This window comes from Typopeltis vanoorti, chromosome 13, assembly GCF_054136105.1.
Source record: "Typopeltis vanoorti isolate ZY-2024b chromosome 13, IOZ_Tvanoo_1.0, whole genome shotgun sequence".
Taxonomy (NCBI): domain Eukaryota; kingdom Metazoa; phylum Arthropoda; class Arachnida; order Uropygi; family Thelyphonidae; genus Typopeltis; species Typopeltis vanoorti.
In genome coordinates this window covers 26432442-26450272 of record NC_143561.1, presented here as the reverse complement: position 1 = coordinate 26450272, position 17831 = coordinate 26432442, and the positions used below count along the sequence as shown (strand labels likewise).

At 36.9% G+C, this 17831-nt stretch overlaps 1 protein-coding gene across 1 annotated transcript in view; it reads right to left on the bottom strand.

Moving 5' to 3' along the window:
- Xpac (DNA repair protein complementing XP-A cells homolog Xpac) overlaps window positions 1–13589 on the bottom strand; it is a 60951-nt gene extending 47362 nt beyond the window's left edge. The window contains exon 1 of the mRNA XM_090403188.1: window positions 13568–13589. Coding sequence (XP_090259314.1) covers window positions 13568–13589 — 22 coding nt within the window. The remainder of the gene's footprint in view (window positions 1–13567) is intronic.
- Window positions 13590–17831: the final 4242 nt, after the last annotated feature.

The window sequence follows — 17831 nt, the reverse complement described above, 5'->3', positions numbered from 1 at the left end:
CAGACCATGTTGTATGCCTTGTCAGTTGCACATATACTTTCCAGCCAGAAGTTATTTCTGCGGTCCAAAGACCAGCAGGGGGTGGGGATCAGGACTTTATAGTTGTTCCAGAACATTTTATGTGTGGTCAGCAATATGTGGCACACTGCTATTCTGCAGCAACCAAGGATGGTTAGCATTCAGCATTTATACTATCACCCTGCTTAAAAACTCAACATTTAGAATTCCAAAACACTACTGCCATGATCTTTGCTAAAGACATTGCTTTGAATTTTTTTTTTTAAGGGCAAAAACGGTAGGTGACCAAATTAAAGAATTTCTGCTGGTGCAATATATGCAGAAACTGGCTCATTATGTATCTCTACATATTTTGCCATCTTACAACTATGTGATGCCCATGTGATCCCATCTCATGGCTGTATGAGGACTTAGTATTGGATGGAGGTGCAACCAAAGCAACAAAGTCTATGAGACGAACACCAGACCTCCATACAGTCAAATGACTCATCATGGGAAGTACCGAAGTACACATTAGGAAAGGTTGAATTATGGCAACACAACAACTAAGGACATGAAGCCTTGCATTATCTGTTTGTTTCATGTGTTCTACATTTACTTTGTTTTGCACTGAAGAAAAACTTCAGAAAAATCTGAAAAAAAAAAAAAACTATCCTGCCAACCCTAGTTTTCCTGCTGTAACACTTTTGGTTGGTCAGAATACACCAAATACCTGCATTTAGAGCAACTTATTTCTTGAATACACTTTCTTTTATCATCAAATGCATTGCAAACATCTACACATTCTAGATCTCTCTCTTTGCAGACATTCTTGCTATCATGTCATTTATGATTGCTACTCTTCCCAAGCCTGCATTATCATAGCTAGGCAATATACTATCTTTCTTCTCATGTTTTTACTGCACAATCTTGAACACTGATCACAAATCCTTCACTCGTATCAACCATCACCAGCTCATCCATATTTTCATCTTGCTTCACCACCACAAATTAATACTGTATTACTTCTATAGGAAAGCTGCTGTAACATTCTATTTTGCTCACTCACTCCTTGTTTTTCCACTTTCATCTGTCCTCTGCTCCTCTCGACCTTCTCTCATTTCCTCTTCTTTCCTGGCTTTCAACTTGCCTTCTCTCATTTCCTCTTCTTTCCTGGCTTTCAACTTGCCTTCTCTCACTTCCACTCTTATTCTGCTTGCACCAGTTAACCATTCAAGTGTCCTCACCTCTCTCTCTCTATTAACCCCACTTATCTGTCTTTATACCTCCCGCTTCCTTTCTCAGTACTCCTATTTTTCTCTCCAAGCATCCTACCTGCACTCAATATTCATTAAGGCCAACCATCAAAATTACCATATCTTTCTCAGTCATACAGCTAGGTTAAATCCATTGAGAGCTCATGCATGTTTCCCTTATCACAATTTATTTATTTTCATTTATTGTTTTTTTTTTTTTATGGGTGAGTATTTTATTTTATTTATTTATTTATGGGTGAGTATTCTACACAGATTTACTCCAAGTTTTGTTCATGCTGAATAGTCATATACTTTTTTTCAGTCAGCCGTGGCATAGCTAGGATGGGGGGAGCACCCCAGGTGGCACTTTGCATTTAAGAAATCTTGCCATACTGTCTATAGAACAACAACTGAGTGATGAAATAGACTTCGCCAATGTCATCAGCGATTTTGCTTACGGAAAAGCAAGAAAAATAACATTGTAGAATGTTAGAATTAAAGTTTTACTTCAAAAATAAACAATGTTTTAATTTATTTCTCTATACGTTGTTTTGACTTTTTGTAGTATTTTTGGCATGTATTGAGAGGGACAGCAAACTCAGGGACCGCCCTGGGTGACAAAAGCTCTAGCTACACCACTGGGAATAATAACACATTCATCTGCCTTGAAAGAGTGCCAATGAATCCTAATATGACTGGCAGTCTGAGGGTAGAAAAATAAAACTGAAAACAGGCAATCACTCATGTCATTTCAATTTTAAAAAAAAAGTACAAAAAAAAAATTGTCACACTAACATTGTATCTAATTAAGCTGTTCAGTAATCTGGAGTTTTCAATGGGATGAAAACTGATTGATGAAGTGCCATTCCTGAAATTATGTATATCTAAATATAAATTAAAGATGCCTTTCTCAGTAGTTTAGCTGGTAAAAGTCACCACTTGTTTGCCATCAGTGCTGCAAGTTCAAATTCTGTGTGAGACATGGATGTTTGTAAAAGTATTCTCTGGATGAGTGTGTATAGCTCTTGATATGGTCTGTTTTTTTAACAAAGAAAAATTGTTGGTTAAAAGACTATGCTTCTTATATGAAGCATAGTCTTCATATAAGACTATGCTTCTTCTTATACAAGCATCTCATATGAAGTTTAGTAGGCAAGTAATTTTCAATAAATAAAGAAAAAAATTATTGACACTCATAGATATATTGTAATAATACACAAACACTATTCATTATCACCAAAACTGCCCTATGGCATTTTATTTTTGTATATACAGTAAAACCCCGAAGTTACGCGGTAGGTGGGACCAACAAAAAGCACGTAACTCGGGGTATAATTTTGCATATAATTTATATATACAAACATACAAAATATTAGTTAATTGGGACCAAAGGTTTACAAAAGCACCTGTATTTTTTAAGAAATATAATCATAATTGTATTTTTTCGTACATAAAAAAAAGAAAGTTATTTCAATGCCGATAGTTTCATAAAATTTAATAGATCTGTCTGACGGCATAATGTCTTTTTCTTGTCGAGCAAAATTTCTTCATATCAAGTCAATGATTTTTTTATTTCTTGCCTTGTGGCTACAATTCATTCCTCGTTAGAATCTATGTCCTCCAAAATCTGTAAACCTTTCTTAATTAAGCTGAGACCTTCTGTTAATTTTGCAATTGTCATGTGCTTTTCTGGTAGAACTGGATCTGAGGTTTCGGTCTCTTCAGTAGTGCTTTGCTCATGCATCTCTATGAGCTCGTCGATTGTAAGCTCCTTGTTATGCGAGTCTAACAGCTCGCTGACATCTTCACTGTCGACTTCTAAATCTAATTGCCTGGCAAGGTTGACAACTTCTTCTATTGCCTCGGCAACTTGATCAGTTTCTGGTAACATTTCCGTTTCGTATTTAAAAAAGGAAGGACAAAGTTTTTTCCAGACACCATTCAAGGTTTTTTGGGAAATTTCACCCCAAGAATTTCTGATAATCCTTACAGCATCTAAAACATTAAACTGTTTCCAAAACTCTTTAACAGACAATTGCTCATTTTGCCTCATCTCATAGCTTCATTCAGACTTGCAAATGAATGTTGTGTGTAGTATGCTTTGAATGTTTTGATAACTCCTTGGTCAACAGTTGAAGTAAGCTGGTTGTATTTGGAGGCAAGAAAACAACTTTTACACATGGATGAAAATCAATTAAAGTTGCAGGAGGGTGACCAAGTGCATTAATAATAATGAGCATAACTTTAAATGGAATTTTTTTAAACTGGCAATAACGTTCAACTTCAGGTATGAAGTGGTGACTAAACCAGTCTTCAAAAATAGAAGCTCGCCCAAGCTTTAGAATTTGACTTCCGAATCACTGGCAAGCCAGCTTTAGATTTTTTTGAGAGCTCTTGGATTTTTGGAACAATAAATTAAGAGAGGTTTTAACTTGCAATCACCAGCTGCATTTCCACCAAGCATTACTGTCAACCGGTCTTTGGAAGTCTTAAAGCCAGGAAACATTTTTCTTCACGTGCGATGAAAGTTCTCTTAGGCATTTTTTTCCAGAACAAGCCGGTCTCATCTACATTAAATGCGGTTTGACTGCTATAGCTACCTTCCTCGATGATAGCCTTAAGTATCTCAGGAAAAGAAGATATAGCCTCTTTATCAGCGCTTGCCGCCTCTCCACTCTCGGCGATGCTGTGCCCAGTTACAGCGATTTTTAAATCAGTTGAACCAACCATTACTGGCCATGAAATTTTCTTCTTTGGCTGCTTGTCTAGCTTCTATTTTTAGCCTCTCAAAAATCAGCTTGGCTTGGCTACATATTGTCTTTTGATAAACTGGACAATTTTTTACTCTCACTTGATTATCACACCATAATTTAAGCATCGCTTCCATCTTACCAATAATCCCATGATGTTTACGAATCATGCTTGAATTTAATAATTGGGCATTTTTCACAGCAGCGAGAATTCTTTATCTTTTATGATTGTTCTTACTGTGGATTCCTGTAGATTGAACTTCTTTGCTAACTCACAAATTTTCATTCCACCTTCAAAATCCTTGAGTTTTGTTTCCAAAGTCAACGTTTTTCTTTTCTTGCTAGCTGTAGAAGAATCGGACTTGCTTCTTTTGGACGACATTATTACTTTTTATGTGATAAAATTTTTATCAAGAACATAACATTAAACAATCGCAAGGTGTGTAGACTATAAAAATCGTGTATGAATGGAGACCACGCGAAACACGTCAGTGCTTGTTCACAGCATGTGCGACAATGGAGAATGCGGCCGGCACCGAAAAGATACGACTAGTGGTGAGGCGTGAAGTGGGACAGGAATATGTACATATAAGAAACCGTGTAACTCCGGATTCACATAAGTCGGGGTAGCGTAAGTCAGGGTATTACTGCATTATCATCGAAGACCTCCAGAGAAACCACATGGACTCATCAAGGAGGCTATATGAGTACATCACCCAAACAAGATGTTACACCTTCCCTTAAATTCATTCACACTAGATGCACTCATTATTTCAAAATGCAAACTGTTCCACTTACTCACTGCTGTGCGAGAGAAAATTCCAGTTCTTGCTCCCTTTTTTAACCATGAACAAACTTAATTTCTATGGATGCCACCACGTTCTCTCCCCACCTTCCATATAATGAAAAATTTAATCAGACAATACCCTTTTAACACCCATTCAGAAGTTTATACACTTTTATCATATCACTCCACTTGCTCCTGCTAACCAGTCTGTAGCCCAACATACTTGCAATCTATCCTCATAATCCAATTCCACAATCCTGATCATAATCTCTGTAACTCTTCTTTAAATCCTCTACAGCTTCTTTATTCTCGCCTTGGAACCCAGGAGACCAAATATGTGCATAGTAGTCCAGGTACAGTCTTATCAAGGCCTTGTAAAGCAGCAAAATGACCTCCTTATTCTTACATGTCATGGTTTGCTTCAACATCACAATATACTGAGTTATATTTGAAATTTTTGCTATGTGACTTTTGAACTTCGAATTCCTATCCACTATGACACCAAGATCCCTAGCCTCATCAGTTTTTTGTACCATAACCCCACTAATATAATATGCCATTATAAATCTTACCACACCTAAATCCATAACTTTACACTTATTAACATTAAAGTGACAGCCAATTTTGCTTGTCCAAATTTCCAGCTAATTTAAATCATTCTGTAAGTGGATATATGAGTAGCATCCATGATTGTCTTGCCTATCTTTGCATCATTAGCAAACAATTTAACATCATCTGTTAGATCTTTCCTAATGTCATTAAAGTATATATTTAACAGAATGGTCCAAGTACCCCAGTGGTGTACCCCAGGTACACCACTGGTCATCTTAAATCAGGCAGATTCACAACCACCATATACCACTTATTAACATGTCTGTCAACATTCCACTTATCCAAGTCAAGAGTTTACACAGTGTGCCGGTTAAGTAATGAGATTGATTTTTTACAGGACAGTTCTTGGAATAAAAGTTACAAACGTCTTTATAGTTTTGACTGCTGAGTGCAGTCATCACAAAATGCAACTTCCGAGTTGGGTGACGCAGCAGTTTTCGTGTGATAACTGTTGAAGTAAGTGTGTATGAGTGGAGCATGTCAGAAGTTCATCACAGAACAAAGAGCTGTGATAAAAGTTTACTGTAAATTAGGAAAAACTGTTACAGCAGTGTAGCAAGACGTAAAAAAAATTTATGGTGATGACTGTCTTCTGCTGGTTTTCAATGTTTAAAGAGAGGAGGGAGTCCTTGGAAGATGAACCACAGGAAATGTGGTGAAAGCTAGGGAAATTGTTGCCCAGGGGAATAACCACTAGGCTACTCACAACAGCTTGGTGTCAGTGAGAAAATGGCCAGATTAATCTTAGAAAGAGATTTTTGCACAAGAGGATGATTTGTTCAAGGTTTGTGCTGCACACGTTGACACATGAACAGAGAAAGAGCACCAAGTTGCATATTGTCAAAATTTCTTCCATGCAGTTGATGAATATTGTGATGTGTTGCAAAGAATTATCACCAGTGATAAAAGATGGTGTTTTCAATTTGATCTGGAGAAGAAATGCCAGAGCATGGAATGTCGTCTCCCTGGCAGAAGGAAGTCAGGTTGCAAAAATCACGTGTCAAGAAAATGGTCATTGTTTTTTTTCGACACTGTTGGAATCATCCACCAAATTTGTTCCTGAGAGAACCACACTGAATGGTCAGTATTATTTAGGAGTAATGCAATGTCCATATGCCCGCAAGTAACGTCAGGAAAGAAATGTTCCAAACAACAATTGGTTTCTGTACACTGCCTGTGAAGTCCCCCCCCACCCCAATTCGGCAGATTTGAGTCCCACAGACTTTTTCATCTTTTCAAAGATGAAGTGTGCATTGAAAGGGGAGAGCTTCAGCAACATTGAGGATGTCCAATATGGCGTGACTCATTGTGTGGAGTTGGAGGGAGATTATTTTCAATCTTTTGTTTTATATAATAGTTATCTCATTGCTTAATGGGCACACTGTGTATATTCCAAACCTATATTCTCTAGTTTATACAACTGACTTTCATATGGTATCCAATCATATGTCTTAGCAAAATCCAACATTATCATAGCATATTCATTCCCTTTATCCAGCTCGGCCATAACATTGTTATGAAATACGAGCAAATTGCTAAAACATGACTTCCCTTTAGTAAACCCATGCTGTTCCTTGCACAATACAGCCTGTCTACCTACCCATTTTTGTATGCGAGTTCTTATCAACTTCTCTAAAATCTTCACGACCACACCAGATACAGATAGATCGGTAGCTAGGCACATCAGTTTTTGCACCACCTTTGTACAATGGAACTAATATATATTCTTTCCATGTTAATGGCATCTTTCCTGAGTTGAGGCTCAAGTCAAACTACAAACATATCAAAGGCCTAGTCACTTAGGCAGAACATGATTTTAGCATACTGTTGAATTCATGTCCAGGTTATGCAACAGCTCTTCAAACTCATTCTCATGCACCTCTAACTTTTCATCTAATGCAGTAGTAGCACTGTGCACCCTGTTGCATCTTAGCAAAGTGAGCATGCATTAATTAAACAATCTCATTAGTTTCAGACACTAGAGTACCATCTGCATTCAGGAAAGTTATTCTTCCACATTCATTCTTTCTTTTACTTGCAACATAATGTTAAATTATTTTGGACAGCCTTTAGCCTGCATAGCCAATTTCTTTTCATAACTCCAATTTAGCTTTCTACTCAATACTTGTTATTTTTATGGCCTGCACTTTATATATTTTATAACTACTCTCACTCTTATTCTCATAATATTCCTTCCACATGATCTTCTTATGAATCTCTTGCTTAATAAGAGCTGCACATCCATTTCACTCCTACCCTATTTGTTCTTTGAACTCTATGAGATAATTTGAATTCTTCAAACTAATGCAGCACAGGTAACAGCAGAACTGAATATTATTCTTCCAAAACCCTAATTTCCACAAAAACATCCAAAGTAAGCTTCATAAATCCAATATTCACAGTAGAGCTACAATTGCTAAACCTCTGATTACTGAAAAGAATACTCAGATGCTTATACAATGGTGTCACAACAGTCAAACCTGGACATTAAAAAACTGGAAACATATGATGTGGTCAGATGAGTCAGCCTTGATGCTGTTTCCTACATCAGGATGAGTTTATGTTTGGAGAAAATCCCAAGAAGCCTACAATCTGGAATGCGTGATTTTAACCGTAAAGCATGGGGTGCATTGTGATATTCTGTTAGTCCTATTATTACTCTTCATGGCAGAATTACTGCAAGTGATTATTTGAACATTTGGTTAATCAAGTGCATCCCATGATCCAAATGTTATTGCCAAACAAAGCAGTCTTCAAAGACAATTCCCCCATTCACACAGCTTGAACTGAACAGTTGTGGTTCGAAGAGGATGAAGAAGAACTTCATCTTCTTTGGCTAGCACAATCACCAGATTTGAACATTACTGAACCACTCTGGTCAGTTCTGAAGACTAGAATAAGAAACCGATTCCCACCTCCGTCTTTAAAACAACTTGAAGATATTCTTCATGAAGAATGGTATAAAATTCCACTAGAAACTATTCAAATTCAAAATTTGAGTTTTGAATATCTGAATTCTAAGAAGAACTCAAGCTATGTTAAAGGCAAAAGGTGGTCCAATACCATATTAATAAAGGAATATGTACGTATAACAAGAATTTCCATAATTGTGTCCAACCCTTAGATAAATAAACTGTTTAAAAAATCCTTTAGCATACCCACAATTATACCATATTTACAACCTTGTATGGATGGAAGTGGCATAAAAAATATATATCCTAATAGAATTCTATTAATTATTACTTTATTAAAATAAATAAAATGCAGTATGATGCAAACACAACAGCACTTTTTTTTTTTAATCGTCAAGGTCAAAGAACTTCAACATGTATCTAGCATGGAAGTTTCTGTCCAGGATCAAGAAAGTGCTCAAATAACTGAAAATTGAAGTGCACTGTTTCATATTTTTATTTCTTTGAGAACAATGAATGCTAACTTTCACTAACACGAGTGAAGAAGAGGACACAATTTGGAGTAAAGTGGATGACAAACAATATTAAACAGGAACTGCATGCGAAAAAAAGGCTATGGAAGAGATATAAGGAGAAGAGAAGATGCACGAAGAATATAAGACACAGGCCAGGAGAGTGACTAGTATGGTAAGAAAGGCGAAACTAGAATATGAGAAGAGATTGGCCCTAAGATCCAAAGAAAATCCTAGGGAATTTTTTTAGCTATGTGGCCAGGAGGAGGAGAAATGACTGTAGAAGAATGACAATGTGGGATAAAAAATAGGAATAGAGTGACTGATGCAGAGGACATAGTGGAATTGTTCAATGAACACTTTATTGGAGTATTTCATCCTGGAGGAGTAAATTTTAATACTAGAGGGATAGGGCATGTTCGAGGTTTAGAGGTGCAGGAGGAGAGTGTGTTCCAAATACTGAGTACTCTGGATGTCAGTAAAGCTGTGGGACTGGATGGTATTTCACTACGAGTTTTGAGAGAATCTGCTAAAGAAATGACAGCGCCTTTGACCTGGCTTTTCAATGAAAGTCTGGCTAAGGGAAAGGTGCCCAGGATGTGGAAGGAAGGTGGAAGGTAAGATAGTGCCATTGCATAAGGGCGGTAGCAGAGCGGAAGTGTCTAATATAGGCCAGTTTGCATGTCATCAGTAGTTGTTAAGATCTTGGAGAAATTAGTGAGGGACCATATACAGCATTGGACAGATGAGGGTAATGTTGTTATCTGTGAGAGTCAACATGGATTTGTGAAGGGGCGCTCATTTTAGCAATATGATAGCCTTTTATAATAAAGTTACAAGAGCAGTAGATGAGGGAAAGGCATATACTGCCATTTTCTTGGCTTTGCAAAGGCATTTGACTGGGTGCCACATGATAAGCTGATATTTAAGTTGCAGCACATGGGTCTGAATGCCAGGTTGGTCAATTGGATTTAGGATTGGTTATCCGATAGGTATCAGAGAGTTGTGTATGGTGAGGCAGTTCAAGGAGGCAGAAAGTTACAAGTGGGGTACCACAGGGCTCAGTACTGGGACCTATATTGTTTAACCTTTATATCAATGACATTGTCAGTGGATTGCAGGAGGATATTCAGTTGTTTGCTGACGATGCAAAGCTGGGAAAGGTTATTAGTAACAGTGCAGATGTGGTAGTCCTACAAGAGGATTTGAATAAGCTAGACAGATAGGCAAATGAATGGGGGTACCAGTTTGATGCAGCAAAATGTAAGGTCTTGAGGTTTGGGACACTGCATACTCTATGGGAGAAGCTATACTGGAGGAAGTAGGGGAGACAAGAGATCTGAGGGTGATGACTGATAGAAACCTGAAATTTAGGGACATATTACAAAGGTGGTGAATGTAACACAGAGGACTGCTGCAACAGTGAGGACACTGACCTGTGGAGATAAAAGAGTTATCATTCCGTTATATATAAGACTCTGATCAGACCACACTTAGACTACTGTTCTCAGATTTGGTCCCCAGGATTTGAAGGGGATAAATTAACTGTGGAAAAGGTACAAAGGTGGATAACAAAGATGGTGTCAGGACTGTACAATGTTAGTAATGAGGATTGGCTGAGAGAATGTGGACTGCAGAGTTTGGTGGATAGAAGAAGGAGAGGTGATATGTTGAGTTTTTAAACTGTTGAGAGGTGGTTACAGGGTTGACACTGGGGAGTTCTTTCACTTGGTTGAACAGCAGGAAGGAGTTATGACAAGGGGCCATCCCTGGAAGTTACGAAAGGAAACTGTGAGTAAGAGGGTGAGGAGTGGTTTCTTTGCATGGAGGGTGGTTGAACCATGGAATGCATTGCCTGATAGAGTGGCGAGAGTGAGAACAGTCAATGAGTGGTATGATAGACTTTGTGTTTCCTAGGAGGGACCACTCACGATGAGTTTCTTGACTCCATGGGGGCCTGAATAATAATAATAATAACTTTCAAAGAAGATAATATTTACCATTTAAGGCCTGAAGGGGGAGAAAAAAATTTATTCTAAACAGCAAAGGCATCTTCCTTGAACTCGTACATGAATGAGAATCAGTAAATGATAACCTTTTAGCATTCACTGATTCTTTTCCATTTTAGGTCTCAAAGGCATGAAAGTGTCAATCCATTAAAATCTCTAAAAAGTGGCAGTGACAACAGTCATTCATTCTGCAACAGTATTTAAGCAGAAATCTGAACAAAATGTCTGTTGCAATTTTAATTACTATGAAATACCATTTACATTTCTGTGAGTACCTACTGAGAGAAATGAAACTAAAATGGTAGTGGTAGTTCGGTGTTGTTGGTGGAGACAGTTGTAGAGTAGTGTGCCTTCCTTTAACTCCTTGGAGATATCATGTAATAATAATAAATGATTCCAGTAAAATGCATCAAGGCTGTCGTCAGTTTATGCTTGTATCTTGCAATTTCAAGGAATCTTGTTTGTTTTAGACAGTATCTAGCAATATCCTGAAACTGTATGTACAAGCACACTAGTTTATTTCTCAAAATAACTTTATATAGTTATTTTATCTTAAGCAAAGATGCAAGATTTTTTCTTCTTTCTGAAAGACAGGCAAGGCAGAGCAAATCAGTTTGAAATGCAACTGATATAGCATATTTAGGAACTGAGAAAAGAAACAAAACGAGGAAACAAAAACAAAGTATCCCAGTTTTAAGGAAATGCCCAGTGCATGTCTCCTCCATTTCCTCAGAAAGAAATCATAACAAGCTAATCCTAAATAGCTTACACACAAGTCATCTGCTCCTGATTGCATCCCACCTATTGTGTTAAAAACCTACGCTCCAGAATTAACACCTATCCTATAATACCCTTTCAACATTACTTGAACTGCATTACCTGACATCATCATGCCTATATTCAGGCACATTGTAAACAATTCTCTTCCTCAGTTCTCTCAAAAATCATAAAGCAGGTCATCAACAGTCACCCTTTTCACACCTAGAGGCCCACAAGAAAAATGGTAATCAAGAATATAGATTTCACTACTCTTAATATACAGCAGATTCCCCCTCAGTCTCGGAACACAAGCCATAAAAAGGTTTGCAGACAGCTGGCTCATGCTCACAGTTGGCAATGCTAGAAAATATGATCAGGTCATAAAGAATTGTTCAGCAAATTACTATATTATAGTCTATCTTTTACCTTATAATTGGATCACCATTTTACTTTGTAGTCATATACATGTCATAGTAGATAGCTTCCTCTTCGAATTTCTCCAACAATAAAGGATACCTCAGGTTTCTGTACTTTCACCCACTCCTGTACATAAAGGGCATTCAGTGACCTCAAAATCTTATCCATAGTTTTGCTGATGAGTAAACTCCATTCCTCTCCTTCATTCAACGAATCTTGTAGTACATAATCATTACGTCTCAAAATCCCATAGCCAATACCTGACACTCTGATCTCCTTGTTCGGTAGAGTGAGGATAACTTTGTGAACTCCAAAATATAGTTCTTATTTTTAGCAAGGAAGATTTCGTTTCACTTTCCCTTACTCTTAATAATACCCAGATCTCTAAACATGATCAGATTTCTCTTCCTAGCTGAGTTAAATCCTCTATCAATATACATACCTCCCTCCTCATCTCTGTATGAGACAACTGTACTGTTTTTTTTTCTTTTCTCAAAACACTATTTTTCACATGCTGCACTGTTTTTTTTTTCTTTTCTCAAAACACTATTTTTACATGCTGTACTGTTTTTTTTTTTTCTTTTCTCAAAACACTATTTTTCACATGTAAAATTGCTAACACAATATAAATTCTAAATCTATCCAACTAATACTGCTCACACTTGTGGGGGGGGGGGCTAAAATTTCCCTAAGAATGCCATACAGAAAGAGACTAATTAGTTGATGACCCCTTAGTTTGTCTCATCTTTTCTACATATATCAGCAACTGTTGATAAATATCCAGTTAATATGCTGGTTCAAACTTACTTGACCAACTTTACCCACCGCTCCTCTCCTCTCTCATTCCATCTGCTTTATGCTTATGGAATAGGTTCCCTTTATCTTTTCCCCAAAGCATTCCTGCTGTTCAATTAGCACATCAAGAGATTACGTCTTTCTTCTTAACTTAACACGGGATTAATGCGTTATAAGTTTTAAAACCTTTCCTGTATTATTTATATATAACTTGGCTGCAGCTAGTCATAATGAAAATATGGAATTCACGTTGGGGAAATGTCGAATCACGTTGAATTATTTAATGACAACTACGTTCTAAATTTTAATTTAAAAATTCATCTTTAAAATTTAACTGTATTTTTGTGTAAAGTTAGAAAACTTTCTACTAAATAGCGTGCAGTGAATCACTTTTCAAACATGTTACAAACACCCACAACTTATTATTACAGTAACATCTTATAACGAAAATTTTTCTAAATTTGTTAGTTGTGGGTTCTTGCCTCAATAACATTTCCTTAACCAATAATTCCCATTGAGTAATGGATGAAACAATCATCCATTACTCAAGAGGCCTGATAAGGTACTGTATACAGCACAAAATCATGACCATTCCCGTTGACAAGTGACTGCAGCAAAAGTCGTATTAAAATATGCTAAGAAATTCTTGTGTGAAAATAAACGCTGATGTTTATGCTCATATGCAACTACTATTGAAACAAAAAAAAAAACTAAACACAAATCAGATACAACGTAATATGGCATCATTTAATTCCACTCACCACTATCAGTATGCTCATGCATTATTTAATAGCCATACGCCCTCTATTAAATGTGATATATTTTTATCCACATTTTAAACTTAAGCTCAAATCTCCCGCGGTGAGTCTTCGGACTATAGGGGAGACCAGAAATTCATCACCATAAGGCTGTGATACAATACTAATACATATTCCTCTATATAAGGCTTTCATACAACGAGCGCTCTACTATTATGCACAGATCTGGACGTCTTTCTTGAAGAAATGATTCGGAGACCAGGGGCCAAAACTAGTCCGTAAAATGTCCTTTATGAGAATAAACTGAAGATTTGTGAGTTACAAAGTTTGGTTGATAGCGGGAAATGAAAGAGATATGATGGAAACATGTTATTAAAGTTTTATTATTATTTTTTTTATTTTTATAGTATGTTTGCACACCACGGCGATTGACCGCACGAAGGAAGACTTCTTGGTTTCGAATCTAGTCGGCGTCTAGAAGAAATTGTTCTAAGACTTTTTTCGACCGGTTCCCGAGTTAGTCAATCTCTGGCACGGGTGAGCGGGTTTTTCCCCCTGGAAACTCGGATGTTTCATCCCGTAAACTCAAGAAAATCGACCGTAGAACCAACATTGTCTCAGACATTAAATACGAGTATTAGGGTCAGGGACCACGAGATGCCGGCACTTGTTGAGCCGTCTCTCTTCAATGTGTGCCGTTTAATTAGTGATAGCCTTTGGCTAGCTATCTCTGATTGGGTACCAGTGGAGATTGAACTGCCCACTCGGTCTCCAGAAGTTAGATAGGGCTAAAACGGCCTCGCCTACTGCCTATATACGGGAATAAAAAAGGCGATAGCTGATTTTTTTTTAGTACATGGGATGATGAAGAAATATTCATGAGAGGACAGGACAGTGGGAAACAAGAGATCACCTATTGAAAGTTGTGTACGAGTGTGGTTAACAAGGAAACCAGGATAGATTTTGAGAGAATAGTGAATGAGTGGAATGGGTCGACAGAAGAAGAAGTTCTCTGGCGAAAGTAAGCCTAAAGGCAATGGATAAAATATGGAACAGTAAAGCAATGAGCCTCGATATAGTTGAAAATCACGAGCACCCTCTATGGATGTGAGACATGGGTAAGTCAAAGATTCTCTAAGGCGAATATTGGCATTTGAAAGAATGAAATATACAAAATGCGTGGAAGGAATAAGGAAAAAGAGAGGAATAAGGAACTCTACAGAAAAGTACGACAGAAAGAGAATCTAACACAATAATTAGAAATAACTTAACTTTTTTGGTTATATCTGCATGACAGCAAGCAGTGGCCAGTAGAATGGACTGCACAAACAGAAGGGGATGAGGCATAAGAGAATTATTAGATGATGGGAAGGAGTAATGTGAAAGGAATTTGCAAGATTGAGCTACCTGGCAATGTAAAGAAAGAGGTGGCAGCAAACAGACAGAACTGCATCGCACATACCAACAGACGTTGAAACCAAACACACTAATAATGATGCGATTCAGAATATAAAGCGGTATTGTATGGTGGAAACCGGGTGTTAAATGTTAATTAAAGAATATAATACTGGACAATCTTCTTTTTTATATTTATCCTACACAAGTATTGACAAGACAATTTTAAGCACAACTACACCTGAGGGATTACCATCTCTACCAGAAGATTAGTACAAAGATTAGTTTAGATTTTTCCGATGTATTTCTGGAAAAATATTAGGCAAAGCATACAGTGAGCAGTTTGTGGATTGTAGGAGGTGATTTGTCTTTGTCGCTTGTGGAAGAACTGGAGGAAAAGACCAATGCCAAAAAGTCTGGCCTGTGTCTGGATGATGTAACTATTATGAAGCCAGACATAAAAATAAAGAAGGGCAGAAGTCACATCCACACCCTTAGAGAGAATAAGAATGCTCGATTGACAATTGAGCAGGAAAGCTTATCGTATTTCTCCTCACAAAGTCTACTTTGGATTTGTAGATAAGTTTCTTACACCTGTTTTGTCCTCTAGTGTAGGCTGAGTGATTAGTTAGAGTTTTTGACTTGAGCCATTCGACCAGCCACTTTGACCAGCAAATTGTTCTATTCATCCACTACTCTAATTATATATAGACATATCTGATTCTCTCCTTTCTTAATTACACACACACACACACACAAACTCAACTTCCTGGATTCCCTTTTTGTCCTCTCCCTAAAATTAACATAACGAAAAATTGTATCAATAGTATCCTAACAACCTATCAGAAGATTATGAGAATCTACCATAACATAGCTACTTCTACTATTTACCTATGGTTTCAGTCCACATACTCTCAATCTATCCACATAATTTATATTGCATAATCCTGATTTATCATCTTTGTAACTTTTCTTTACATGCTCTTCACAATTCTTAATCTCCTTGGAACCCCAAGAGACCAAATCTGCACACATTACTCCAGAATGCAGCCGTTCCAAGGCCTTGAAACGAGAAAAAACGATCTCCTTATTCTTATAAGTCAATGTTATTTTCAGCATTTCAGCTATTCTTTGAAGTGAGTTTGCAATTTTTGGTACGTGACCTTTGAATATCAACTTCCTGTAAACTAGAACTCGTAAGTACTTAGCATAATTCCACCAAAATAATATTCCATTGGAAATCTCATCACTCCAAATTCCATAACTTTATATTTACTAACACTGTACAGCCATTATCATTTTCCCATTGCTCCAGCCTGGTTAAATCATTCTGTAAGTACTGCATCATTAGCATTTCTGATTGTTCTGCATATCATTGCATTGTCAGGAAACAACACTAACCAACTTCCTCTAATTGATGTGTCTAAATATGACACATCAATTTGTTCACCAACTGGCTGACTGAAACCAAACCTACATATAATTAAACCGTGATAAAACAACGTTAATGATATTCAACATCCCCTGGACCCTTAGATATTTTATAGCTCACTATCCAATATACATCCTCTTATACATAGGCTGACCATATTTCCTTGAGACAAAAACGGGACAGGGGTTATGTAATATTCTGTATTCATGAAAAATTAAGACGCTAAAAAAAGTTTTATTACATAAACATATTGAGCTTACCTTATTCTTCAGTGACAGAACCCATACAAAAATTTAGATAGACACAGAGTGTGGACTGTATTTCACCATCATCGTAGCATGAATATTTCTCTGATGAAGCAAATTTTGGTCTTTCAACACCTTATCATAAAACTTCTAACATTCCATGACACAATTTTGTCCTAGAACTAACATACCCCTCATTAGCTCAACATTTAATCTAGATTTCTCATTTGACCACACTTCATAACGGAAAACATTCTCTCAACAGGTGCTTTACTTTCTGGAAAACAAATTACAATATTACAAAAGTTTTGAAAGTCTAAGAGTTTTTCGCTCATTTCAGAAAAAATCTGTACTCATCTATCAGATACAGGAATGTTTTCTTTATTTTGGGTATCCAACTGCCTCACATTAATAGATTTTATGAGGATCCACTGATCGAATACACGATTTTCTTCTGATTCTGTGCGTGCGATGAGTTCCTTGTTCAGGCTGTCCTGTATTTCTTTCCATTCAGGTGACTTCCTTAGTAGTACCCACTTGAACTTCCCAGTGCTTCCTAAACTGTACTACCACTTGCTGACATATTGTAAGCTGGTTTCATAGAAATGTTCAACTACCTCAAAAAACTTAGCCTTATTAATTTCTCCTGAATCTAGTAACATTTAAAGTTGTTTTTTGACATCAGTAGTTACAAACATTTCACTTTTTCTGGACTCTAAATTGTTTACACGATTTTCAATGTTCTTACTACTTCTGTAGCTGAAATATTATCTTTTTCAATTAAGCTAATGTATGTTTGGAACATAGACACTTGACCTCTTGCAAATGACAACCACAATTTCAAACAGGAATCTTCAAACAATTTCGCAACATAACAGGACATTTTTCTAAAGAAAGAAAATAAAAACGAAGCCCATCAAACATGCTTAAAATTCTGTCAATTGATGGACCCAAGGACAAAATTCTTGTATTTCCATGCTCTAACAATTTAGTGTAATTGTTTCCTGTAAAGTCACAAATGTTTTTCAGTTCTTTAACTCTGACTGTGTATACTGGTATTTTTTTAATTTTTTTAATTGCTCGGAATAAATCACTGCAGATATCGATATTTAGTATTGAACAAATATCCTTGAAACAAAAACGGGACATTGAATGGCAAAAACGGGACAGGGGTTATGTAGGTTACGAATTTAGA